The sequence below is a fragment of the Leuciscus leuciscus genome (assembly GCF_965113295.1).
Source record: "Leuciscus leuciscus genome assembly, chromosome: 16".
Taxonomy (NCBI): Eukaryota; Metazoa; Chordata; class Actinopteri; order Cypriniformes; family Leuciscidae; genus Leuciscus; species Leuciscus leuciscus.
In genome coordinates this window covers 20,884,240-20,911,958 of record NC_138740.1, presented here as the reverse complement: position 1 = coordinate 20,911,958, position 27,719 = coordinate 20,884,240, and the positions used below count along the sequence as shown (strand labels likewise).

General features: G+C 37.4%; 4 protein-coding genes across 6 annotated transcripts in view; 3 read left to right on the top strand and 1 right to left on the bottom strand.

The window, feature by feature from the left end:
• Positions 1–10,677: 10,677 nt before the first annotated feature.
• Positions 10,678–14,011, bottom strand: LOC309477588 (CAAX prenyl protease 2). The gene is made up of 2 exons (XM_082140863.1): positions 13,011–14,011; positions 10,678–11,627 (listed from the first exon to the last, which is right to left on the bottom strand). Exons 1-2 carry the CDS (start codon positions 13,167–13,169, stop codon positions 11,433–11,435), a joined length of 354 nt encoding a protein of 117 aa, XP_081996989.1. The 5' UTR covers positions 13,170–14,011; the 3' UTR covers positions 10,678–11,432.
• A 148-nt stretch (positions 14,012–14,159) lies between these two features.
• adssl (adenylosuccinate synthase, like) lies at positions 14,160–19,901 on the top strand. The gene is made up of 13 exons (XM_082140528.1): positions 14,160–14,421; positions 14,716–14,818; positions 15,030–15,098; positions 16,434–16,484; positions 16,645–16,711; positions 16,794–16,901; positions 17,065–17,146; positions 17,234–17,360; positions 17,504–17,658; positions 17,755–17,879; positions 18,560–18,657; positions 18,800–18,949; positions 19,088–19,901. Exons 1-13 carry the CDS (start codon positions 14,203–14,205, stop codon positions 19,138–19,140), a joined length of 1,407 nt encoding a protein of 468 aa, XP_081996654.1. The 5' UTR covers positions 14,160–14,202; the 3' UTR covers positions 19,141–19,901.
• A 153-nt stretch (positions 19,902–20,054) lies between these two features.
• Positions 20,055–22,197, top strand: LOC309477330 (snake venom vascular endothelial growth factor toxin VR-1'-like). 2 transcript variants are annotated; one of them, XM_082140547.1, is made up of 5 exons: positions 20,055–20,275; positions 20,958–20,997; positions 21,168–21,355; positions 21,459–21,519; positions 21,760–22,197. In XM_082140547.1, the coding sequence occupies exons 1-5, from the start codon at positions 20,123–20,125 to the stop codon at positions 21,774–21,776; spliced, it is 459 nt and encodes a 152-aa protein (XP_081996673.1). In that variant the 5' UTR covers positions 20,055–20,122; the 3' UTR covers positions 21,777–22,197. The 2 variants fall into 2 exon arrangements, with proteins under 2 accessions (XP_081996673.1, XP_081996672.1); XM_082140546.1 differs by having other exon boundaries at positions 21,459–21,535.
• Positions 22,198–22,350: 153 nt separating this feature from the next.
• Positions 22,351–27,719, top strand: part of stx5al (syntaxin 5A, like) — a 7,534-nt gene continuing 2,165 nt past the window's right edge. The window contains exons 1-10 of one of the 2 annotated variants that reach the window (XM_082140529.1): positions 22,351–22,454; positions 23,163–23,391; positions 23,546–23,616; positions 24,832–24,887; positions 24,974–25,044; positions 25,142–25,258; positions 25,348–25,404; positions 25,499–25,580; positions 25,673–25,770; positions 25,863–25,984. In XM_082140529.1, coding sequence (XP_081996655.1) covers positions 23,182–23,391; positions 23,546–23,616; positions 24,832–24,887; positions 24,974–25,044; positions 25,142–25,258; positions 25,348–25,404; positions 25,499–25,580; positions 25,673–25,770; positions 25,863–25,984 — 884 coding nt within the window. In that variant the 5' untranslated portion in view covers positions 22,351–22,454; positions 23,163–23,181. Of the gene's footprint in view, positions 22,455–22,517; positions 22,782–23,162; positions 23,392–23,545; positions 23,617–24,831; positions 24,888–24,973; positions 25,045–25,141; positions 25,259–25,347; positions 25,405–25,498; positions 25,581–25,672; positions 25,771–25,862; positions 25,985–27,719 lie in introns of those variants that run through there. The other variant, XM_082140530.1, reaches the window with a different exon arrangement.

Sequence of the window (27,719 nt, the reverse complement as noted above, 5' to 3'; positions counted from 1 at the left end):
TGAACTTGAGCAACATTTGTTTCCTTGCACCACACATGTATTATCAAATGTATGGTCTGTGTTAAACATAATATGTAAAGCCATGAATGGAATGTTGTGGGTTTTGTGGAATTCAACGTAACATGATATGGGAAGGCATAGATAGCAAGCTCAGAAAGTCTTTGCTTTTTCCATTTAAAACAGGACTTTCAAAATTTACTTTGGCTCTTTGATAAAACAAAACAAAAAAATGCAGTTGAGGCAGAACAGACGAAAACTATCAAGATCTGTGTTAGTTTGTGGCAAAAATAGTTTTAACATCACAATAACATTTGCTGCTCACAGACAGGAAATCTGGCCATCCTGTAATTACACCGAAAATCCCCTTTGTTGTCTTTGAAGAGAAAAAAAAAAAAATCTTTTAAATCGCATTAAATTCCCTCGTGTCCACTTATCTGTTTGCTTGTACACCGAGAAAATGGGAAATCATGAAACGACGCTAAAACACAAAATAGTGTTTTTCATACAGTAGTAGTAGTTTTTCAAAAGTAGTGCTCTTATCATACATCACACTGTATAGCTGTGAGATCCTAAAAAATCTGCTGTAAGTCTATGCACGGCCATCAGTGGAAAGTGTAGGTAATGTTGGCTTTCTAAACGGGATAATCAGATCCCTTAATGAAGATTCCAGGGCTATCAATGTCTTTCTAACTCTTCACCTTGATAATAAACGCAACAGACTGTCAGACGTAGCCAGGCAGACACCTGCTTATGAGGGAGAAGGGGGCAAGAAGATTTTGAGCAGTGTGAAGTGGAAAATGAATTAAAAGATGATCAGATATTCCATATTTCGCCAGCTAAATTGCTACAAAAGAGACCAATAAAGAGGAAAAGGTCTGGAATAGGAGGAGAGAGAGTCATGATGACAAAACTCTCATTATTTCCATGATCTCTGGCTGTCTAGCTGGAGGCAACCCACTGACCTCAAACAGACTCCAATAATCCTCTTTTTCAATCATTAAAACAATATGTTCTTCCAATGGAAGTTTCTTAATATGCTTAACACTACTGCCGTTCTTATGCTGCATGTAATTGAGCTTCAGTTCAGAACAGTCAGTCATTTTTTCTTCATCTGTGTTGGTGGATACTTATTTCTGCTCGTGGTTATTAGAAAAACAGAACATCTTCCATAAAAAATGGCAAATAAATCACAGTTGTACAAAATAAATCGATACTTGGTTTCAGAATACACCTACTAACACCATATTTCACCAGCACTGATGGTTTTGTCATTGACACTGCCAGTGGAAAACCATATATTCGCATGAGGCCAATGAAACGCATATGTGAATATATAACGGGAGAATGGTGAACACATTAACAATCGGCATGGATTCCAGGAGGCAAGATATCCTGGGAATGCTTCAAAGTTTCAGAACACAATGGCTGCCCTCGGAATTGCATTAGGCCCCTGACCGCAAAAAGTCAGCAGCCGGTGCTCCTGAGGGTGACAGTTAATTCATCATGGAAAATCCTGGAGTCACAAAATCTGGATTTCTTGTAAAGCTTTATAGCCGCTGCCTGATCTCATTTTATGAATATATGCTACAATACAAAACATATAAGCAAACTCTCTTGGCTACTGAATGCCTTCAGTCCTTCACACCTGAGGGTCAATGTAGATGAAGCAAAGGGCAACAGTTTTGTTTGGAGAACGGTAATAAACCTCAGACAGCCCTGCCGCGTCCCACTGCGCCTATCTTGTTACAGCTCCCAGATACGGTGCGTTTGGGTTTCCACCAGGCCTCAGGAGGACCCTGGAATTAAAGTTTCCTGGAGCCTCAGTCTTCCTCAGCCGAATCTGAACTATTCGGAACACTCAGAGGAGAAAAAAGGGCTCAGGTTTTTCATCCTCAACGTCGCTGTGCTGACACGTACTCTAAAGTTTCAGATACAAAATCTGTGGGTTTTTTTGGGTGGAAATCCTTTTTGTTGAACATCAAATGTTGTGTTGTATTGATTGGCAATCATTATTGGAAGACTGACAGCTGCTGATGCCCACCATATGGTTTCAAATCTCATACAGTCAAACCCCAACATTCCACAGAAATGTGTATTTGGGCAGGAGCTGCCGTTTGGAAGATTTCTTTTCACTGTGACCTGAGAAGTTATATGGCAACAAACACAGGAGATATTATTTTTGTATGTGCAGGAAATGTTTTGCACTAGTACATTTTTGGAGGGTGTCAAATCATTGAAGATCCCAATCAAACAAAAGAAGATAGATCCAAAATAAACAGAATGCTTGTTAGAAGGAAGATGCACAATGCTGATTATAGGTCCAAACCCCAAGGTTATTTTGAAAGGCATAAATGAGGAGCACTCACAAGAGAGAACTGTACGGGACTTCCAGTTTCAGCTCTTTGAGTCTGTTTGTTTAGTTATCTACATGTCTCTAAGGGGATGTTCTTCATACACTGGTCATCATCACCATAACTAAACTATGAAAATAGAAACAGAGTAAGCAAACCTTAAAAGTGCACTAAAGACAACGTTGATGATTTATAAGTTATATTGGGCTGCGTTTATATGATAAAAAAATACAGTACAAACAGTAATATTCTGAAATATTATTGCAATTTACAATAACTTTTAGAATGTCATTTATCAGGGTTGTCATTTTGAAATAAAATAAGAACTAAAACTAATAAAAATTGTTTCATTAACTGAAATAAAACTGAAATAAAATAAAATATAAATATTAGATGAAAAAGCAACTTGCCTTGGCAACTAACTGAAATAAAGTAAGTTTAAAGGGATACTTCAGGATTTAGCATTAAGCTTTGTATTAGTAGAAAACCTGTAGTATTTTCGAATTACCGTGCTTTCCACCCTCATATCCCCCTGAGATGAGAAATTTCGGTATTTTTTGTCTGGAAAAAAATCCTCCGATGACGCAAAAATCGTCATTTTGCGTCATCTGAGGATTTTTTGGCCAGAGGCTAAAGACTACAGCCAGTAGGAGGGGCTGTCCCGCATGTTTTCAACCAGCCCATAGAGGGTGGGATCTCACTCACAGAATGTAAGGTTACACATAGTATCAGCCGTCTTTCTTTGGAAGCTAAGCTAGCAGGCTCTTGTTCTGTGGAGAAAGCTGAGTAGTAGGGGGGTTACCATCCTCTTTTTCCAAAATGTCCGGGATTCGGCTTTTGCTTTCTGCAGTCGCCATTCATTGTTTACATGCACACCTTTTGTTTCAATCTAACTGAATTCATTCCGATTGGTGAATCTGATTGTAGTGTTTACATGAACGCTAAACAAGTGATCGGTTGATGTGCGTTTTAACATTGCTAAGAAAATTCCCGCTCCTCCGTGAGAGATATGAGACCGGAGCGTCTCAGTAATCACGGCACCGGCCTCTCATCGTTCTCCCGCGGCCCTCAGCCTCGTCCTGCTCGCCACAGTAAACATAATGAATGGCGACTGTAGAACGCAAAAGCCGAATCCCGGACATTTTGGGCGATCTCAAAATACTGGGCAAACTCGTCACGGAGTCTCACTAGTAGCCTAGCCGCCTTGTTTTAAACTGCGCTCTCGGTAGGCGTGGCTTGGGAGTGGCCTCCTAGGGCAGCGAAGCAAGTGCATTCTGGGAGTTGTTGTCTTTCATCCACATAAGCCAAAAATAAATTTTCTGGCTTTTCTCAGTCTAGAAAGCTCCAAATTCAAAAATAATTTCACATTTCTTCTACATAAATGACCTATTTTAAATACACATTCATCTTTCCAGAGGTGAAGTATCCCTTTAAGATACGAAACATGAAATCTAAAACTAAAAATAGTAATAAATTAAAAAACAAAATTTAAATACAAAAAAAGAACATGACAAAAGCACATAGCAAAATTAATTAATATATTACATTCAACTTAAAATGACATTAATAAGAAAACATATAAATATAAAATATAAAAATAAACCCAATAAAAATATTCTTAACTCTCTGTTGGTAACCCTCACTGTCCATTGTATCCTTAAGAGCCTTCTCCAACACCACAACCCAAAGGCGTCAATCCTTCTTCGATCGTTTTTTTTATTTTATATATAGTCCAGCTTTCACATCTGTATGTTGATATAGGAAACACAATTGCTTAGACTAGCCTGCATTTGGTTTAGAGGTTGATGTCTTTGCTCCTCAAGATTTGGTTCATGCTCAGCATTGCATTACGTCCGAATGAAATTTGGCGACTTATTTCAGGTGTGCAGTCGCCGGTTTGGTCAATCATAGATCCCAAGAAGCAGAAGTCCTTAACGCATTAAATTTCTTCTCCATTGACGGTTACTTTAATTGCTCCTGTTCCGGTTGTAAAATTGTTGTCAAATTTTGTCTTTTTGATGTTCAGTTGGAGTCCCATCTTTTCACTTTCCTTTTGAATTTTTATTACAAGGTGGTTCATCTATGGTTTTTCTGCTAATAAAGTTGTAACATCAATGGAAATTATTGATATTTCTGCCGCCAATCTTCACACCTATTTCGGATTCTTCCAGACCTAATTTCCTTATGATCGTTTCAGCATAAAGATTAAAGAGAAATGGGGAGAGAATACAGCCTTGTCTCACACCTTTTCAATTTAGAACCATTCTGTATCACCATATGTGTTTGGACTCAGTTCTTGAAGTACCTTCCATAACTTGTCATGTTCAACACAATCAAAAGCCTTGCTATAGACAATGAAGCACATGTATTTCTGATATTCATTACATTTTTCAATGATCCACCGCAGATTTGCTATGTGGTCACGTGTGCCACGACCTCAGTCTGCGAGTCAGGTAGTTCTGTTTCTATGATTGGGTGTAGAAGGATTAGAAGGATTTTGCTTGTGTGAGAAATCAAGGCTATTGAACGGTAGTTGCAACAGTTCCTTGCATCGCCTTTCTTTAGTACTGGTATGAAAACTGATCTTTTCCAATCTTTTGGCCAGTTCCTGGATTCCCAGATCTTTTGGCAAATTGCTTTGATGGCCGCAGGTGGAATAGGACTCAACAATTCTGCTGGGATACAGTCAAAACCAGGAGCCTTGTTCTTTATTAATTGCTGCATTGCCCATATAACTTCTTCATTTAAAATTGCTGGTTCTATTTCCACTGGGTCATTGTTAGGTTGTTCTCTATTGCTAGTGCTTACATAAAGCTCTCTAATGACTATAATGTCTTGCTGGTCAGTCAAGAATCATCCATACTTGTCTTTTATCATTCCTTTACGGGCTTGAAAGAGAGTTCGAATTTCCTGACCTGTGTAAAGAGATCCCTGGAGTGACACCTTCGACAACCCTCATCCAATTTTATGCAACTTTGCTTCCAGTGTGACTCTTTGTCCTTCCTTGCTGCTCTTTGCTCTTCTAGTACTATATACACATCAGCATCTGGTTTTAATTTTAACAACATGACAGCTGATAACTGCACTTTAACTGAATGAAAGAGAAATTAAAAAATTAGAAAGAGCCACCGAGCTACACTCCGGTTTGAAAACTATTATCACAAAAACACAAAGAAATGAAACATGACAGTCATTAACTTAGCATCTAGGCTGATGAATGTGTGGAATATGTTGAGTCTTTTGCATGAAAGCAAAATGCTTCATTTACTGTCTTTCATGCCCCAGTCATGTTTTTTTAAGACTTTCAGGTAGCCTACATTTCCACCATTTTCTGCCATTGGCTCAGTTTTACTGTACCCACAGAGGCCTGTGATTTTGTTCCCCTATATGGAACAAAATCACAGGCCTCTGTGGGTACAGTAAAACTGAGCCAATGGCAGAAAAATCCATCCAGTTCCAAAACGAGTGGCACAATACAGGTCCCACCAGATGACCTGATCATTAAGAAATTGAAGTCTGAGATGAGACACAAACCAGATGACACTGTATTTATACATATCACGGAAACTCGCCTGTTCTGATGAATATGAAGGCAAAAATGGAGGTATAAGTGAACTGGAAAGTTGAAATGATAACATGTCATGAAGTGTTAGATGAGACGACATCAAATGTTAGGCATTTTAAAGCATTTACCTGCACAAATTAGGATCTCAAATACAGTGTCTTGTCCAAAGCGAAGCTGTTCAATGTCAGTGATATGATGGAAATGGGTTATGTGGGACAGAAAGAACACAGGAAAGTCAGAACATATAATGGAATATTTAAACTCCACATTCCCTGTCACGCTGAGTTTTTAATCATAATCACACCATGTTCGTTCATTGGCCAGAGGAGAACTGGCTCCCTGATTGAGGTTTCTCCTAAATTTCTTTTCTCCATTCTGTCACCTGAGTTTGGGTTCCTTGTCAGTGTCGCCTCTGACTTGCTCAGTTGGCGACACTTAATATTCAGCAATATTACTGATTTGACCGCACTGACACTATTGGATGAGAACTCAACTTAGCTGGAATTATATAGCTGAATTAAACTCATTTCATAATTGATGTACTTTACACTGTTACTAAACTGAAAGGAATCAACACTGAACTGATTTCAACTGAATAATTACTGTTTAGTAGGGCTGCACGATTTGGGGAAAATGTCATATTGCGATTATTGAGGTCAATATTGCGATTGCGATATAATAAACAAATGGTTTCAACTTGCTTGGTTCTCAAGGAAAATGCACACACAGATCAGTGATTATGATAATGCAGGATGTGTATTGTGACTGTCAAAACAATTGGTAACTAAACAGAAATTTGTTAAGTTTAGTAACAACATGTTACAATGTTTACATCATGGTACAATGACTGTAGGTTACTGTTTTTATTATTGTTTGACACAAATTTCACAATTTCAATTAAAATCTTGTGATTTGATTCCGATCTTGAGTCAATATCGATTCATTTGGATAAATATTAGCTACAGTAGATACATGTTAAGATAAAAATATCTCACCTAATGCTGTAAACATACACCCTGTCAGCTGATATTATTATTAAAGGTTAAAAATAACAACTCAAATGAAATATAATGTGGTTTTTACTAGGCTATAATAGCAAAGTTACAATAATATAATTTGTGTAGCCAACTAACGTGCTATTAAATGGCTTTCCTGTAACGTTATGTTACATATTGTTCTCCAGCTGTTAATGACCTCTTTCCGCGGTTGAAAAACACTGATTGATCGATATTATGTATGAGGCATAAACATTTTGGTAAGTTGTACTGTATCTTAAAGAGTAAGAGATGTTCGGTTCACGAGGTTATTATAGTTTTGCATTTTTTAATTAGTTTGTATTTTAATATAATTTTCAAATTTCCTATAAATTTCAGTTTAGTTTTAGTTAGTTAGTTAGTTAGTTTCATTAATGGTTTTGTTAGTTTTAGATTAGTTTTTATTTTGTTAACACATTTATATTTAGTTTTTATATATTTAGTTTCAGTTTTTGTAATTATAGTTAAGCAGAGTTAACATAATACTTCCAGTAAAAGACATTTAATTTAGCAAAGTTTAATGTTTGCAGTTGTGCAAACCTCTTAATAATACAAATAAAATAATTGTTTGAGATTGAACAAAGAACCAAACAAATTAACTTGAACTTCATTCATGTTAAAGATGAAATCTTGTTAAACGTGGTGTATAAGAAAAAGAAAGAAAAATATGCATATGATAATTATGATTATTCTTTTATGGTTATTTCTATGATTAATCTTTTCAAATATTATTCTTGTATTGATCCATTTATGCTTTTTGTCTATTGTATATTTTATATCATATACTTACAGTTATACTCGTATTCATGACATTGTTTACTTATACTCTGACAAATGTATGTCTATTTGTGGGTTAGACATGCTATTTGTTTTTTCCGTTTTCTCATCAGTGTGGTCTTCTGTCTAATCTTGTTGATTATTAAGTTTCACATGAGATGGTTATCTTACCTGAAATTAAGGTACAGCTGTTTTTGCAAATGGATGTGTGGTGTGAGAGTCCATCTGCTCGGCATCATCTTCACCTGTTCTCCGCGCTGCACACCGCAAAAAGTCACGACATGACCATAAGCGCCACACGTGCCACTGCCTAAACTGAAACTGACTGGTCTTCTTTTTATTAGCGGTGTAGAAAATGGGAAAACGTCTTGGAAACGGATGTAACCTTCGTTCCCTGAGTAGGGAACGAGACACTGCGAATTTCACTATGGGAACACCTTTGGTGTGGACGAATGTCTGAAGCCCTTATACCATCACGCCAATTTAATTGGCCAATAACGCTTAGCACCACCCTAAGAATACATCACGTATGCGTCATATTAGTGTGCTGCGCGCTATTTCCTTAGATTCCATGACGAAGGAAGCACTATTCAAGTATGGGAAGGTCGGTATCGCAGTGTCTCGTTCCCTACTCAGGGAACAAAGGTTACATACGTAACCGAGACGTTCCCTTTCATAGGTCTCTCAACACTGTGAATATCGCTATGGGAACGATTGTACCATAATGCCTTCACATACCTGAGAATGGCTGGAAGACCGTGGAAAGTGTCCACTCAAGCAGATAAGACCTGGGATCCGGGAGCCATCCTCACATCCAGACCGTAGAACTTGATAAAAGTGTTCAGAGACGACCATCCTGCCGCAACACAAATAGAGCCCCAAAGAAGAGCCCCTAAAAAGAGGGATCTCCGATCTACGCCACTGGGCTGAGCGGTCGACATAGATCTTCAGTGCCCTGACCGGGCAGAGGCCGTGCATAACTCCCAGTCTCCGAATCAGGAGGGGAAAGAGCCTCCAAAACCACTTGCTGGGAACGAAAAGGGGTTGAGAAGACCTTAGGAACGTATCCTGGCCTGGGACGCATCAAGACCTTAACCAGTCCCGGGGCAAAATCCATACAGGAAGGGCTGACAGAAAGAGCCTGCAGGTCCCCTATTCTCTTAAGAGAGGAAAGGGCCACCAAAAGAACTGTCTTAAGAGTCAAAAACTTCTCTGACACAGATTCTAATGGTTTGAACGGCTGACCTGCCAGACCTTCCATAACAATGGCAAAATCCCAAAAGGGAATGAATTTGTACAGGGCGGAAAGGCCTAAGCCGTCTCGGCGGAAACCCCTCCTATTGTTACATGCTCTGCTGAAATAGCCGCCACGTACACCTTAAGAGTGGCCAGGGTCGCACCCTCCGAAAAACGACTTTGCAGGAACTCCAGTTTTGAACTCATAGGGCAATGAACCCAGGTCACGAGAGGCCTACGGGGCTGGGCTGGGGCGTGGCTAGTCAAATAGCAATCGTCCAACTTTGACTGGGCCTGAGTTTGAGCAGGCTTGCTGTCCCAATCCAGCCCCAGCTTGTTTACAGCACGAGTAACCACGTCTAACAGCTTGTTATAGGACGGAGAAGTGCACTTTCTCCTGAGGGAGAGAGCCACACAAATCGCCTATAAGCTCTTCAGAATCAGAGGCCGCCGTAGACAAAACGTCATCGTCGTCGAACCGGCCACAACCGAAAGAAATCGCATCGCTTCTGGAGTAGGCCGCAAATCGGCACGAACGAAAATGATGGGGTCCGAGCCGTGCTAGTCTGCGAGCAAGCGGCTCGGGGAGAGGGAGAGAGAGAGAGAAAGGGCGAATATTCCGTCTACTCGCTCTCCATGCGCTCAAGCTCATAATCGTCACCCCAAGCATCCATCTCGTGCAACCGCAGAGATGGAGAGGCGAGGGTATGACGCAAGGCCTTCTTTCCTTAGTAAGCAGGTGAGTCTTGATGCTTGCAACCGCAGAAATGGAGAGGCGAGGGTATAACGCAAGGCCTTCTTTCCACAGAAAGCAGGTGAGTCTTGAGCGCAAAACTTTCAAACACATGCTATCACAGTGACGACAGTCAGATAGGCCGTTAAGCCCCGCCTGGGCATGTTTAAAGGGGTGGTTGAGTGTGATTTCACTTTTCTAACTTTAGTTAGTGTGTAAAGTTGCTGTTTGAGCATAAACAACATCTGCAAAGTTACAACGCTCAAAGTTCAAAGCAAAGGGAGATATTTGCTTTTAAAGAAAAGTACTACAACAAATGGCTGGTTGGGACTACACGACATTCCTCTCGGGTTAGTGACATCACTAACCCTAGAATTTACATAAACCCCGCCCCCGGGAACACGCAGTCCATGTTGAGAAGAGGAAAAGTTGTTGTATAAGAGTACATTTGTGAGTCAGCTCAAACTTTAGCATCCATCTTTTCACATGCAATAGAAAGTCACTCTGTGTGCATCTCACAACAGTTCATATATGAGCAATTTATAGATTTATCATGACAGAATATCCTAATTGAAGATAGTTAACTCCACATCAGCAACATAAATTCATCAACTAACCATTCAGAGATGTCCTGTTGCATTCTACATGTTGTCACTTCTTCTTGAGTCTCTCCATCCTTATCTGACTCTGTTTAACATTAAAGGCAGAACAGTTTCTGTCATTTTAGTGTCTGCGTGAGGTATCAGCAGCTGCTAACAGACACAAGCTCTTGAAACCCCGACCTCTGCAGCAGCTCATTTGCATTTAAAGGGCCAGGCACAAAACGGTGCGTTTTTGCAAACCCTCAAAAAGTGACAACTTTAACTTGCTATATAAAAATATCTGTGGGGTATTTTGCGCTAAAACTTCACACACACTCTCTGGGGACATCATAGAAATATTTTACATCTTGTGAAAAGGGCATTATACCACCCCTTTAAGACCCAGACATTGCACGCACCTGTCATGAGTGTCTCCTCCTGCGATAGCCTGTCACACGGGTCGAGGCATTAATTGAAGCTCATTGTGTCCGCTTGAGAGGAGTGGTAAAACTGCTCTGAATTATAGCAAAGAACACGACAAATACGAAAATACGCTTCCTGAAGGAATCAAATCTGAGGAAATAGCGCCTAGCACACTAATATGAAGCATACATGACGTATTTTTAGAGTGGTGCTAAGCACTATTGGCCAATCAAATTGGCTTGATGGTATAAGGGCTTCAGACATTCGTCCACACCGAAGGTGTTCCCATAGCGATATTCGCAGTGTTGAGAGACCTATGAAAGGGAATAGCTCTCAGAGAGAATGGGTTGTCATGTCCACACATGCATTTATTTATTTCATAAAATCACAGCATTTCATAATTGCTTAGGCTTGACATCGCGATTGCGATATGATTAACCATGCAGCACAGCAGTACTGTTTAGTAATGTCTTTTTAGAGCTGCTTTAAAGCAGAGTTGAATTCTGTTTGCATCATTGAATCTTATTTTCCTGTTTATCACTGTAAAGATGCTTTGACACCATCTATTGTATAAAGTGCTATATATAGGTGAGGTGACTTGACTTGATTAAACATTTCTGAACAGTTATACAATACCTTTTAAAAGCATACACACAAGCAAGCCTACATTCACTGCTTGTTATTAGAGCTCGACATCGCCATCTGCTGGAATATTTCTACATTATTGTCTTGCTATTTTAACTTACCCACACTGAAGAAGAGAGGACTGATGAAGATGGCAGCAGTGGGACCGATGCATTTCACCAACATGGGAATCATGCACGCTCGAAAAACTAACTTCTCTGTTAATGGAGCCACCACCTGGTTCCTAAACCATCGTAAATCTCTCACACTTGCTCCAAGACCGAGAATCTGCTCGTGAGCAAATATTCATGATTTATGAGAGATTTTCTTTTTACATGTATTATATATATGTATATATATTCGTTTTTATATTAATTTTTTATTCAAATGTTTTATTTAAAACATTCAAATTTTTCTATATTCTAAATATATATTCATACTCACTCAAGGCTGTTTTAACATCATGAAAAAGTCCTCTTGGGCTCTCAATTGCCAATTGGGTCAGAGGTCCAAGGAAAAGCACATGTGTTCAAAATAAATAAATACAATATATATATATATATATATTCAAATCTAATGTAATGCATATTTGTTATGTCATGAACAATGTGTTTTAGTTTCAGTTGTTAAATAACATTTCAAATAGTTTAAATTCATTTTTGACTGTTTTTATGTCAGGCGGTAGATATGTATATGTATATACTGTATAGTGACATGGAAAGTGTACCGACCTAGTACCCATACTTGAAATGAGCAGTTTTTACCAGTATTTCAGAGAGATCTACAAACCTTTTCACTCTGCCACTACTGTTATTACATTGCCAATTCAGTTGTGCCACACTGACATTTGAGAATATACAAATTGCTGGACAAAAGTTTTTCAATGATCATAACAGCTTTAAAACTACTGATATTTATCACATTTGTTTATATGAAAGGTTTCAAACTTAAAATGATGCCATAGTATTTAGTTTAAAATTTGATATTGTTATGGTACATTTTGGGGGTTTAAGATTACAAAATATAAAATGTATTATTTAAATGTACTAAAAATGAATTCAAAATAAATAGATTTAAAGAATAAAGTGATATATGTCATGAATTTATCAAATTATATTTTAAAAGGAAATAATGCAATTGGACACAAAAATATGCACATCAAGTCATTGAGCCTTATATAACACACACACACACACACACACACACACACACTATGTGTGTGTGTGTGTGTGTGTGTGTGTGTGTGTGTGTGTGTGTGTGTGTGTGTGTGTGTGTGTGTGTGTGTGTGTGTGTGTGTGTGTGTGTGTGTGTGTGTTATATAAGGGTCAATGATTTGATGTACATATTTTTGTGTCCAATTGCATTATTTCCTTTTAAAATAATCTGATAAATTCATGACATATATCACTTAGTAATATATGTGTTTTGGGGGAAGTGGGACAACTAAAGAGAAGACAGCAATAACATACTATAGTGAGTGTCAGCGGCAGCAGAGTGGCAGGCACAAAACCCTCTAGACGAATGCCCAGCAGGGCCCACAATGGTGGACTTGGCTGTAAAAGTCCAAACATACTACATCATATTAAATTAAATTAAATAAACATTTAATTTATATTAACTTACATTTATAAATAAAAAAAAGAATACTCTTAACAATTGAAAAAGTACCTGAATATTGAATTATGCATAGATCTCTCTGGCATATAGCTCACACTCACCCTGATGTAATGCCAGTAAAACCTGTGGTGAAACAGCTGACACACACAAAACACTGGTGAAACGCCTTTTTATTGTGTTTGGATGATCCCTAAAGAATGTACAGAGAATATGACATAATTGAAACATTTTAAACTGCAACTTAACTGTTCTTCAATTAGAGAAATAAAAGCCCAGTGCTATAACAGCTCTATCACTACCTGTACACTACCATACTCCCAACATACAAACAGACAAGCAGTAAACAACACATAACAGATATCCAACACTCTCCTTCAAAAGTCTCTGAGAGGGTTTTGATTGATAACATCGTCCGTTATTCCAAAGAAACATACTGTCTGCTGTCTGAAAAGTAGATAATGAGCATAAGCTGCTTGCAGTTCATGAGTAGCCTCCGTTATCAAGCTCGAGCAAAGCAGTGGAATAGCATGTTTTTTGTCCAGTTTATGCATGTCTTCTCTTGGCCAACTATACTTTAAACAACTGACTAATTAAAAATGTTTTAATAGCTGAAGTGGCTATACACTTTTTACTTTTTAAAATGCAATTTACCAATGTTTGGATTTGCGACCTCTGGCTGTTTTTAAGAAGTTCAGAGAGTCAAACTTGTTTTCATATTAAATAAATATTCCGATTTGTTTATATTAAATACATATTCAGATTACTAGTTTTACTAGATCGTGAAGAAGTTTACAGATGTTATTATGGTTGAACAAAATAAGCCTCAGCCAAAGGGAATGTCAGTATTAACAATATTAACATAGACACAAACATTATTTACAAGTAATAAAAAAAAATTAAAATAAAAAAAAATGTTTTTGTTATGTTTCCATAAAATTTACCCGCCAAAATACTATGTGAAGCAAGATATGACAAGCGTCTAAAACTGCCAATATCAACAACCTGGAAAAAAAATAAAAAAAACTTAATTGAGTTTCATTACAATAGCATGAGTCACACACTCCGATTTAATTCCGATATTTTTTTACAAGCATGCATGTGTTAATTCATTCAGTGCAGGTTTCAAGGTCGTGTGTTTAAACCACCGAGTCTTTTGTTGTTTTTGGCTACCGGACTTTTATTTTGAAGGCCAATCTCGTGAGCTTCCCTATTGCAGTAGCGTAGCCGCTTTTACGCTATTCTTCAGACTCACACACTCGGCATGGCTGCGGATAGCACAATGTCTAATGGTCAGGAAACGGCCTCGCTGAACGGTGAACCCGTGCTCAAGCGCTCCAGAGACAGTGTGGACTCGCTGCGGATCCTGCGGGAGCCCCAGAATAAAGTGACCGTAGTGTTGGGAGCTCAGTGGGGAGATGAGGGGAAAGGGAAAGTGGTCGACCTCTTGGCAATGGACGCCGACATTGTATGCAGATGCCAGGTGTGTATCCAACCGCGCATCAATTTGTGTTTATAAGAGTTTATGAGCAAACATTATGTCTGTGCTGTCTGAGGATTACGTTTATTGCACAGTTTAATTGAGGTAAAAGCGGAAGTGGCAAACAACCAGTTTCAGAAGACGCATCACTAACCTCACAATGAAGCAAAGTTTCCATTATTGTTGTCATCGACACTTTTTTTGGCGGCAGGACAAGTGATGCAATGTTTCCTGCGGCTCGGTTTTTATCTTATCGCGATATTTGCGCTCATGTTTGCATCAACTGTGTGTTATCAGGGAGGAAATAACGCGGGACACACAGTGGTCGTGGACTCGGTTGAGTACGATTTTCACCTGCTTCCTAGTGGCGTTCTCAACAAAAAGGCCATCTCATTTATTGGTATGTCTTGTTTGATCTTCCTATTAAATAACATGTTGCATTACTGCCCCCTAGTTTTAACTAAGTGCTCGCTGCATTATGTATTTTATAACTCCCCATTAAAACTCAGTCATTTCTCATTGCATTTTTCTCGTTTCATTGTTTGGGATCGGATGTTAACCTTTGACCTGCTGTTGTGATTGTTGAGATCCTTTCTTGTTCTGTCCCACAGGAAATGGTGTTGTGATACACCTGCCAGGACTTTTTGATGAGGCTGAGAAGAACTTGCAGAAAGGCGATGGTAAAATGATCAGTTTATGGAGTGAAATACACAACAATGTTAAACATGAGGTCATTGTGATATAATTTGCTTAATGCATATTCCATGTATTTAAGATGCCTGCATATCAGGGCTGGACAATGTCGCTAAAAATGTATACCTTAGTATTTTTGCAAATGAAAAAGAACAACTATTGTTACAAAGTACGTACAAATGGTCACAATTATAATCTGGACCTAGTGGTGACCAAGTACTTTTGTTTTAGTAAACAAAACCAAAAGGAACATTTAAGTCATATTTACTTAACTTAAAGGTACTTAACGTGCAACGTACAGTAACGTATAACATACATTATAATAATAACGTACAATATAAAAACATGAAATATACAAATATGAAAATTATCTAAAAAGTGCAGTCTTCCTTACAAAAAGCTGTGGTTGTTGCAACAACAAAGTCAGTAATTTGTAGAACAAAGAAACATGGAGCTTAGAAGCATTACATAGAACAAGTAAGTCTATTAGTTTGCAAGACTTAATGCACAGATCTATTCTGACATACAGTATCAGATTTATTTGTCAGTCGCGATGATTTTCACTGTCAAAATATTGCATTTTTTAATTTAATCCTGCATTTAAATAAGGTTGTCAAAAATTCTGCAATGTGTAGATAGTAGCATATATAAGTATGTTTTTTAATGTATTTTTTTTTAGCTCTGTTAGATGAAGTGTTAATGCTGTTTTTTACATTAACCCCTTTGCGTCAAAGATCGCAGTCGGCCCCAGATCATCGTTGTTCAACATTCACTGCACGTTAAAACATACAAAAACTTTTTGTACTTGATCTGAAGTCGTGAATAGGCAGTTCTCCGTGCATAGACATTAGAGTGCAGGAGAGTTATAAGGGCCATAAATAACTTCATTAGCATTTTTATTAGCCTTCTCTAAAAACACATAACATGGTCTTATGAAATGATTAATAAAATGCATAGTTTTAAAGACATAATCCTCATATTTGAAATGAAGCATGACCCCACTTGTGGCTTCACTGTAATTGTGGTTATATGGTGTTTTACTACATTTATGTAATATTTTTATACATTTAAAATTATATTCTTAATATTTTTATTTTTATGTTTGAGCTTATATATCTCCACACTAATAACAGTCTGAGTAATTCTGAGTCTTGAACTGTTAACTCTCATGTGTCAGCTTTTTAAATATATGTTGATTATGTGTCTATCCAGAATGACTTGTGAGCAGCAACTTTTTTTGTCATATATGCCCCACTTGTCAAAATGGGGGGTGTCTAGTAAGGGGTTAATGAGTTTTATTTTTTTGGCTTTGTTTATTTTAGGACTTCAAGGGTGGGAGGAACGACTGAAGATATCTGACAGGGCACATATTGGTATGGTTTTGTTTTGATTTCATGAGGCATTGAGTAATTTTGCCTTATTCCAGATGACATTGACTGTGTACTGTACTATGTTTTGTCACGGAAAAATAAAAATACCAGGAAACTTATATCTATGACATTAGAATTAGAGGTGTTCTCTTTTTCTGTGTAGTGTTCAACTTCCACCAGGCCGTTGATGGGATACAGGAGCAGCTGAGACAGCAGCAGGCAGGGAAAAAGTGGGTTTTCTTTTTCTTTTTTTCACTTATAACAGCTCACATTTGCAGATTGATATTGATTTCACCCTGCTCTGTTTTACAGTTTGGGCACAACTAAGAAGGGCATTGGACCTGCATATTCCTCCAAAGCAGCACGTAATGGACTGAGAGTGTGTGATCTGGTCTCAGACTTCTCAGTATTTGAGGAAAAGTGAGCAGCATGATAGATTTCTATTTAATCTTTCAGAAAACTACTTGATTACATAGAATTCTGTGTGTTGTTCTTAACAATCATATCTGCTTTTGTTAGACTTTCTCTGTGAAAATTAGGACTTCATGAAGACATATAAAAACTTGTAAATATCTCGCTGCAGATTTCGGGTGCTGGCTGGTCATTTTCAGACCACATATCCTAACCTTAATATTGATACTGATGCTGAGCTGGAGCAACTGAAGGTGATTAGCATCTCGGCATCTTTCAGTATGTGTTCAACTTCTAAATCATGAACCTGCCCAGTATTATTTTTTCTATTTCACCCACAGGGTTATGCTGAGAGGTTACGGCCGCTAGTAACTGATGGGGTTTATTTCATGCACAAAGCCCTTACTGGACCAAGCAAGAAGATTCTGGTGGAAGGAGCTAATGCTGCTTTACTGGATATCGATTTTGGTATGAATGGCAATCCCGCATAAACGGGAAGATCCACTGGTGTGCTTTTAAAATGTTTTGACCTTGAGGACAGTGGAATTTGTATTTGACAGTGTGAATGATACAAATGTCGTCTTAACATAGGATGTTTCCATCTCTCTCAGGGACCTACCCATTTGTGACCTCATCAAACTGTACCGTCGGAGGCGTTTGCACAGGCCTTGGAGTCCCTCCGTCTCACGTTGGCCGTGTGTATGGAGTGGTGAAGGCCTACACCACCAGGGTGGGAGTGGGAGCATTCCCTACTGAGCAAGATAATGTGAGTCTGTGTCAGGGTGTGTCAGTGGGTAAAACTTGTGACATATCTTCACATGTATTGTACTTGAAATTGAACATATTCTCTCTTATTTTCTAGGAAACTGGTGATCTGCTGCAGAGCAAAGGGAGGGAATTTGGCGTCACAACAGGCAGGCGGCGTCGCTGTGGATGGCTGGACCTGGTTTTGGTTCGCTATGCCCACATGGTTAATGGTTTTTCAGCGTGAGTTATGTTCAGTGTGTTAAATTCACTATCGTTCTAAAATTTGGGCTCAGTAAAAAATTTTGAATATTTTTGAATGTCTCTTTTGCTCACCAAGGCTCTTTTTTTTTTTTTTTTTTTTTTTTTTTTTTATATAAAAAAAAACTAATATTGTGAAATATTATTACAATTTAAATGAATGGTTTTCTTTTTATTATATTTTAGAATATAATTTATTTCTGTGATGATAAAAGCTGAATTTTCAGCATCATTACTCTAGTCTTTAGTGTCACATGATCCTTCAGAAATCATTCTAATATGCTAATTTGCTGCTCAAAAAAAACATTTCTTCTTATTAATGTTGAAAACAGTTGTGCCGCTTAATATTTTAGTGGAAACTGTGATACTTTTCCCCCAGGATTCTTTGATGAATAGAAAGTTCAAAAGAACATAATTTATTTGAAATCGAGATATTATGTAACATTAAAAATGTCTTTACTGGCACTTTTGATCAATTTAGTGCATCCTTGCTGAATAAAATCTTAAAGCCTCAAACCTTTTGGTAGAGTACAAGTGGGAAAGTTATTTAATTATAACAGTTTTAACCAGTTTCTATTTTTCTTTGTTGTAGCTATTACAAAGATTGAACTTAAGATTTGTTCAGTTTAATTTAACAACACTTTTCCTTTTGTTTCTCTCAGCATTGCACTGACCAAGTTAGACATTCTTGACACATTGCCAGAAATAAAGATTGGCATAGCTTACACAGTTGATGGAAAGCCTCTTCCCAGTTTTCCTGGTAAGTTATCAATTGTAACACATTTTCAGATTTGTCACGCATTACAATGATATTCACACACATTACAATATTGCCATGCTATTTATCATTTACTAGCATAGACCTTTTCTGATAATGGAGAGGTAATATTTGTATATTTCAGCAAACATGGACGTCCTCACAAAGGTTCACGTGACTTATGAGACGTTTCCTGGCTGGTGTTGTTGCACTGAGGGAGTGCGCAGTTTTGATGAGCTGCCATCACAGGCTCAAGCTTACATTCACTTTATCGAGAATTTCCTGCAGGTGCCAGGTAAAAATACACATACTATTTCATTTATTAATTTAGAATGTTTCAGCCACTGACATATGCAGCAACAGAAAGACATATATCCTACTGGCATGCTTAGAAATGACAAAATTATCATTAGAAAATGTTTTCTCTTTTTAGTGAAGTGGGTGGGTGTTGGCAAGTCAAGAGAGAGCATGATAAAGCTGTTCTGACGAGGGGAACGGGAAAGACTGAACTTCATTTGATGGTCTGCCAGGACATCCGTCGTCATGACTGTTGGAGGACCAGAACTTTCTTTTATGCATCAGCGCTGAGATTAAGACTAACCATGGGTTTAAAATCCACTGAATGTTCCACTCAAAGTGAACACCAGCATTGTGTATAGAGGTCAGGTCTGAGCACCAAAACCCGCTTCCCTGCATTCGTAATTCCTTGACTTGTACCCATTTGTTTCAAAGCACATCCCAGAGCTGCTCAGAACATACCTCTGTCAATCACTCATAGTTGGCTTAAGTTTGTCTGAAAGTGATGAATTGCAGAACTTCAGACTGAAGGGCGTCATCATTTTATTGTATATTTCTTAAAATCAAACTTAGCACTCTGAGCATTTAAATTACCATATTCATTGCTATTTGGTGGATAAAACCAAACTTATTTTTAAGATGGTCATGTACTGTTTATTTTTTTTATGTAATCAAGTGTGAGGGGGGCAGCGTTAAATCTTTTGTTTTTAATTCAGTGTTTGTTAAGATTGGTTTGACGTGGTTTGAAATACCAAAAGGGACATTCACACACAAGTGTTTGTGATATTGAAAGAAAAAAAGGCACTGTTTACCTTCTGTCAGTGATTAGTGCACTCAGACACAGCTTTTGAATCTATGATCAAGTCACACATGTACAGATATGCATTGCATTCCATCTAGTGCACAAACTCATTTGCTGCTGTTTTTTGAAAAATAAAGTGCAAAACTAATTATGGTTTTAATTGTTGCTGCTTTTGTAAAAATTTTGTTCTTGATTTGATTTTTCTCCGGAAAAACGAAATGCATATATTCTGTTTTTGTTGACACTTACAAAATGGAACTATTTTAACGCACTAAATGTACCACATAACAGCAACTTGTTTAAAAAGGAAAGTAGTTATAAGGTAAAAAAAATTCTCAGGAAATATTTAGCAATATCCGTTATGAGGATATGGTGAGTAACAGTTCCATCGGGAAATGGGTAATCTGTATTATTAGACTAACATTTCTCGAGAGCTCCAGACATTCAAGTAAAGCAATGTGTGTTTTTGTGTGTGTGCTCTATCTCGTCCTTTTCCATCTGACATCTGAGATGGACGATCAGGTAAAGTTCAACAATTCTGAATCTTTTTAAGACAAAATGCAAACATTTACTACAGGAACATATTTTATATATTCAATTTCGATTGTGAGTAAATTATAATAATTATTTATTGTCACTGTGTGAGACTTGCTTTATCCAGTTATGTGTAGTTGTAAACACAGCGTAATAAGTGTTTGGGTGATTGACGTTTAATGCTGGGTTTTAAGCATCAAACCCAGTTTAATTTAATTACACTAAACTGTCATCAGTTTAGTGTAATAACAACAGTCGGGATAGATGTAGACATACTTATCTTAATTTGTTCAACTTTTCAGTAAGTCTCTGTTTTTTTTGGACCATACACCCTATTAATAAATTAGCATAGCCTACCTATATACCACATGTACTTAGCTATATAATAAGGTTTAGGGTTAGTTTTGTAATTATGCATAATATTCTGTTATTACTATATAACATATGTAACAAGGAGACTAAAATAGAGTGTTACCGAAACCGAACACAAATGTGTACGTGCGAATTATGACAAATCTGAGTGACTCACCTATTGGTGATTATGAAAATGACTGCCAGCACACTGCAAAAACAGTTGGAATTAGTTCATCAACATTAGCCTAGTTAGTAACCACGAATAAATAAAATAAATTACGTAATTAACCCAATTGTTTTATATTTAACTCCACAGCATCCTCACAACCAATATATCAGTCATAACTCTACTGAAGGTATCTCTCTCTCTCTCTCTCTCTCTCGCTCTCTCTCTCATTGGTTTATGTTTTCTTACTGAACAGTTTTCAACAATGCTTCTTAGAGAACTCAAATAGAGATATTGAAATTGCATCAAACAGATATATCTGTCATTCATTGTGTTCTCCATTCAATCATTCACTTTTAGCAGGGATGGTCTATGTCAACAGCATCTGTAAGCCACGTGAAACTTTTGTTAAAGTTGAGCATGAATTCCCTGAGGTGATGCACAAAGGTGTGGTTCCTCCATGTGTGTCTGTGCAGCGCTGTGGAGGCTGCTGCTCGGATGAGGCTATGGTGTGTGTCAGCGTGACCAAACACACCACCACGATGCAGGTACGAACAGAAACATAGTGTATATGGAAATGTAATTGATTCAGTTCATCATCACATAGGCCTATCTGTTCCTCCTCTGTTTTTTCCCCCAACAAAATTACAGTTAATGCAGTATGACAAGAATGTACATGGTGAGATTATTGAGCTGCCTTTTGTTGAACACAGTGAGTGTCAATGCAGGTAATGCACAAGTCTATGACTTCACATCACAAGCTATTATTGCCGTTTTTGCTGAACTTAAACTTTCATAGAACTTCCTTAAAATCATACATTGCATACATTTACTCTCTTAAACATTAACTTTGCGAATGAAATAAAAAGATGTGGCCAAGTTAACTTCTCATGGTGTTTAAATAAGAATAATTATCATCATTATTATTAATTATTATTTTTCTTCATAACAGGTCCAGAGATCAACTGATGCTTTTTTGAAACAGCTCAGTCATAGTCATGACATCATGATATTGTATTAATTATTTTATGCAATTATTTAAGTGATTATTATGGACAGTTGAAAGTATAATTGACAACATTACTTAGCCTGTATGTTTAAGATTATGTAAAAACACTGTTTTGTTTCTTTTGTTTTTCATCTAAGAATAAAAGCTTATCTGATTGTCTTGAGTAAACGGTGGGTGGAGTGAGTCCACTTATTTGTGGATTTGTCTGCAAAATCCACAGATGCGTGAGGGGATTTATAAATGCACAGAAAGCGGTTCACAAATAAATGGAAGGCAGAGTTGTGTTTGTAAAATAATAAAACATTTGTAAAAAAAAATATTATTTGCAAATCTCATTGTATTTATTTGTGAATTTGATATTTTTTTGTGAATCTCTACACTTATTTGTGAATATTAATCTATTTATTTGGAATAATGCAACAATTCTAACCCCATAATTGACTGATTTCAGTGACCATCTGCATAACTTCAACCCACTAACGTTACATCTGCTGAGATTCAAACATAGCGCCACCTTGTGTTGAACATAATAAGAGATCATTTCTTTTAAGGAATACGTGGCATTGACGTCAATATGTGTGTTAAGACCCGGATATTATTCACAGCCTGCACTGTTCAGCCATCAGAGAGGCAGAGTGGTGAGAAATGAATCCTTATATCTTTCAGCTCACATGTTGTCATTTCCCCCTCAGTACCTCAGGACTCACGTCAGCGCTGCTCACATATTCAGATGCGTGTGAAGTTTGTTTGACCGATGAAAGCATCTATAATCACACATTCTGCTACATAGCTTAGCAGCTAGCTAGAGAATGTCAGTCAAAGAATATCAAAATTATTGCAAAAATAATGAGATACGCTGGTGACGCTGTCATACTATCGTATTCTTCTGTTTTTATAACGGTGACATTACGTAGATGATACAGGACCATCACAACTGTAGAGTAGCAGGAGTCTATAGACATGCTGTAAGTAGGCTAGACAGCAGTTTTGAAGAGAGATATTAAGTTGAAGTGACAGTTAAGACATTGAAAATGTTACAAAAGATTTCTATTTCAAATAAATGCTTCTTTATATTCATGTAAATATGTATCATGGGCTCCACTAAAACATGTAGCACTGCTATCAATTGATAATTATAAGAAATTTTCAAATCAGAACATTATATCATAGACACATTCCCCTGTCTGGATGCTCTCTAGGTTATGAGACAACCACAGATGCATAATTTAAATGATAAAACAAGCATCTGCATCAGAATCATTTGGCAGAAGAATCAAAGTGAAATGAGGTTAGTTTTGCTCTTAATACACTTTCACCTTGATTGATTTCTCTTTGCCCCTCTTAAGGTGATGAGCTGGTGCATCGATGAACGCACGTCGCCGTCACGGTCCTAAAGGCAGCCAGGACGGGGTGTACACTGGGCCTTCTCAGACCCAGTCCCAGCTGGTCCAGCAGCTGGAAACCCCCCTGGCTGTCCCAGCACCCATTGCCCCCGCCATAGACACATTCAGCATGTCCTGCCGAGACCGTACCAGCGAGTTTCAGTCTGTGTGCAAGTCCCTGCTGGGGAGACAGGTGCAATAACTATTGATTCATACGGTCTGGGAACCTGCGAGTGGCTAATGATAAGTTCAACTATATAGTTTCCTTTTAGTGGAGATTGTGTTCATACTGGTGGTAGCATGAGTTGAAAAAACCAAAGAAATTTTTTTTTTTTGTCCTCTTCCAGAATGGAGCACAGCCTGTCAGAGCCGTCAACAGTGCAGTCAGAGAGCGGAGTGAATTCACGCTCTTTGCTAAGTGAGTAAAACAAATTCTTAATCACTCATATACAGTTCAGAAGGAAAGCTTGGATTTACCTGGTTTCTGGAATGGACTGGTCATAAAATGTAATCTGATCTTCAAGTAAGTAACAGCAATACACACATGCACAGTCTGCTTAAATCAATAACACACATACAGTTTCAAGTGTTTCGTGAATATAATTTTTACAAATATCATGAATTATTCTTCATTATATTATTCTTAATATCATTTGATATTTAAAGTGACAGTTTTGAATATAAATGTATACATTACTGTTCAAAAGTTTTGGGTCAGTAAGAAGTTAATTTTATTCAACAAGGAAAGTAGCAGGAAAGACATTAATAATGCTACAAAAGATTTCTATTTAAAATAAATGCTGTTCATTTTACCTTTATATTCATCAAAGAATCCTGAAGAAAAAAAAAATTCCACAAAAGTAATAAGCAGCACAACTTTTTTCAACAATTGAAAATAATAAGACATTTTTCTTGAGCACCAAATTAACATATTAGAATTATTTCTGAAGGATCATGTGATTGAAGACTTTGGAAAAAAATCAGCTTTGCCATCACAGAAATAAGTTACATTTAGTTACATGTATTAAAATAGAAAACATATATTTTAAATTGTATATATTTTTTCACAGTTTTACTGGTAGTTTTGATCAGTTAAATGCATCCTTGGTGAGCATAAGAGAGCATAAAACATTTTAAAAAATCGTACTGACCCAAAAACATTTGAATGGTGGTGTACATATTTTTTCTAAGAAGGAATAGAAAAAGATTACTACGAACTATGGTTTTCTTTTCAAGAATTACATTTCTTTATGACTTCCATTATGTATATGGACTTTATTCAAAGCATTGTAAGTATGAGATGCATTTTAATGCATTTGTCTATAAATCAATAGATCTGGACTAAATAAATAAATAAATGAGCATCATGTAATTGACCCAAAAGTCAAACTCAAAACTTATGAATGATTTTTCTGTTGTTTTTTCATTGATGTTGAAGATCAGATCAAATTTTATGACCAATTTCCTGGAAAATCCAGAGAGTTCGCAGACTTTTTCCTGCAACTGTATTTAGCATGGGCACCAAGACGCTGCATTTGACCTATAATTTATTCAGACCTACTTAAGCTTTAATGGTCTGTGTTATTTCATCGACTTGGCCTTATGACAGATATTGACCGCATCTTATTAACAGGCGAATTGGAAGAGACCTCAGCAACACTTTTGCCAAGTTGGAGAAGCTCACAATTCGTAAGTATCTTGTATCCCTCGCCATCTCACACATGTATCACAGTGGACTGTTTTCGACGTGTAACTCAATCTGTTTACATCTGCAGTTGCCAAAAGAAAGTCCCTTTTTGATGACAAAGCAACTGAAATTGATGAACTCACATACATTGTGAAACAGGTTAGGGTGATTCTTCCTTCCCCTTCGCCAAGGACACATTATTCTGTCTGTCCATTTCATACTGTAATCTGATTCATAACGGTCTTTGTTCATTCAGGACATCAACAGTCTGAATAAGCAGATAGCTGGCCTGCAGGAACTCGTTCGATCACGGAGTGGACAGAATGGCAGACATCTTCAGACACATTCCAACACCATCGTAGTCTCATTACAGGTATTAACCTCTGGCCTTGGTGCTCAATCACTAAGTAAAGATGTCTAGTGGATTTTCGCCTGGAATGAAATATTGTTTTCTGTTTGTAGTCCAAACTGGCATCGATGTCAAGTGACTTCAAGTCAGTATTGGAGGTCAGAACAGAGGTAATTGATTTACTTGTCTGGTGTGGGATGCTGCATGCTAAATTGTGGATCGTTTTTATGATGTTTGGGCAATTTTTTTTTTCTCTCTGTTTAGAACTTGAAGCAGCAGAGAAGTAGACAAGAGGAGTTTTCTCAGACTCCTGCCCCATCATCCTCTTTCCATGCCAACAGCTTCAGTAAGAGCGTCTCCACTCAATTAAAAGCTAAGACAACGTCCGCCTTTATACATTCATGTAGTTATTCTTCCCTTTTGCTTCTCTTTTAACAGACAATTCAGTTCTTATGCAGGACGACTCCAAGAAGACAGATATATCTATAGATATGGACCTCAACTCCAGTCAGCAGATGCAGTTAATCAATGAACGGGTATTATTTGTTCAGCGAGTGTGTTGTACAGTACAGCTGCAGGTAAACTCATTCAAATGTGTTTGAATCACTGTTGATATGTGTCTGTTTAGGATTCATACATTCAGAACCGTGCAGACACTATGCAGAATATAGAGTCCACCATTGTGGAGCTCGGCTCCATATTTCAGCAGCTCGCTCACATGGTGAAAGAACAGGAAGAGACCGTACAGAGGTAAGGAAAACAAATTTTTTATGTCTGGAAGGATCTTATTTGATAGGTTCTTCACCAGACATTTTAGATGTCTGCTCCATATTTTCACCTATACCAGTGTTGTTATTGTTAACAAAAACTTGCAAATCGTTTTAGGTAATTGAAATAAAGCTAAAATCAAATAAACTTAAACCGAAATGAAATAAATTAAAGCTAAATAGATGTATTAAAAAAAACTAAAAGTAATAAAAATGACAAAAGCACAAATTAAATGAAAACTGAAAATATAAGAATAAAAGCTATTTCAAAATATTAAAGGGGGGTCCTATTATGCCCTTTTACGAAGTCTTGATTTTGTTTTTGGTTGTACTAGAATATGCTTTCATAGTAATATTTGTATCATGTGTACAACAATATATAAATTATTTAAATGTGGAACATTATGACTTCATAAAGCCTGGAAAAATCCCGTTGCAGTACAAACGAGTCGTTTTTGTGTTCCTGAAAAGTGGATTATATTAAATAAAATATCTCCCTTTGGAGTGGACATTGAGCTTTGTAACCTTGCAGATCTTTGTTATGCTCAAACAGCAACATTACACACTAACTAAAGTTGAAAAACTAAAGTTAAATACTTTAAAATTAAATACTAAATAATAATAAAATAACACTGACCTATATCCAGAAATGTAGGTCGGATTCAAGCACAAGCCTTTTTCTATTTCACATTTTCAGTGTCTAATCAATAAGCAAATGTGTTTTTCCCCATTTTATTCCATTTGTGGTCAGGTCATCATGGTCTATGACCATAATGAAAAGCTCTCTGCCATTGTAATCGGCACTTTTACTGCCTCCGTAACAGTTAGCCTGCAGTTCCTTCTGAAGTAAATGGTATTTGCTTTACAGTTGATGTAATGGTTCAGGTTGTTTTTAATATGCCAACATACTGACTCCAGTTATAAATCTTCCGACATACACTACCATTTAAAAGTTGGGGGTCAGTAACTATTATTATTATTTTTCTTCAACCCTGCTCCTAGAGACAGCAAATACATACGGTCTGAGTAGGTACTACACTTTCATTTACTTCATGACTGTTAAAAAGGTATGTTCTATATAGTATGATTATGGGTGTTATGAATGAAATTCGGACATACTGTATCCGCCATGTTGTTACAGTCACGTGAACTACCACTGTCACTGCCATTCATAAAATCTCTCCCGTGGACTCGTGGGACAGTAAAGTGTCCATCAAATACACACTTCAGAATCTTGGCTGAAGTAGTTGCTCATCCGGGGACTTTTTTTTTTTAATACCATGTATTCGGACATACTACTCTTTTGGTGTACTGTTTTGCGCATACTATATAGTAGGGAAGTATTTGATTTCGGACGCAGCTACTGTCCTGCAAAGTTTATTTCCAACCTGCTTCAGCACACTTGCCTGAGATTTTCAAGCGATCCTGAAGAGCTCGGGTATCTGGTTCAGGTGTGTTTGATTAGGGCTGGAGCTGACCTCTACAGGACAGTGGGGCTTCATCCGAAAGCTCAAAAATGCTGCCTTCGGAGGATGCATTCCAAGGTAGGAGGGCATCAAGGCACGTCCGAATCCAATGTTAGCTTCGCTTCCTGTCTCCTGAGATACCTTCATCTGATTGATTTTTGAAGGCAGCATAGACATATCCTTTGCTGCCTTTGATATCCCACAATCCTGAGCTTTACATTCTGTGACAGTTGAGCTAAAAAAAGAAAGATG

Bases quoted from the DNA above. Each gene is read 5' to 3' on its own strand.
- LOC309477588 (XM_082140863.1), bottom strand. From the start codon at position 13,169: ATGTTTCAATTATGTCATATTCTCTGTACATTCTTTAGGGATCATCCA. The intron at 11,628-13,010 runs GCATAATTCAAT...AAATCATGAATA, and splicing joins TATATGCCAGAGAGATCTAT to TTTGCTCACGAGCAGATTCT.
- adssl (XM_082140528.1), top strand. From the start codon at position 14,203: ATGGCTGCGGATAGCACAATGTCTAATGGTCAGGAAACGGCCTCGCTG. The intron at 14,422-14,715 runs GTGTGTATCCAA...GTGTGTTATCAG, and splicing joins ACATTGTATGCAGATGCCAG to GGAGGAAATAACGCGGGACA. The intron at 16,712-16,793 runs GTGGGTTTTCTT...TCTGTTTTACAG, and splicing joins CAGCAGCAGGCAGGGAAAAA to TTTGGGCACAACTAAGAAGG.
- LOC309477330 (XM_082140546.1), top strand. From the start codon at position 20,123: ATGGTGAGTAACAGTTCCATCGGGAAATGGGTAATCTGTATTATTAGA. The intron at 20,276-20,957 runs GTAAAGTTCAAC...TTAACTCCACAG, and splicing joins CATCTGAGATGGACGATCAG to CATCCTCACAACCAATATAT. The intron at 21,356-21,458 runs GTACGAACAGAA...ACAAAATTACAG, and splicing joins AACACACCACCACGATGCAG to TTAATGCAGTATGACAAGAA.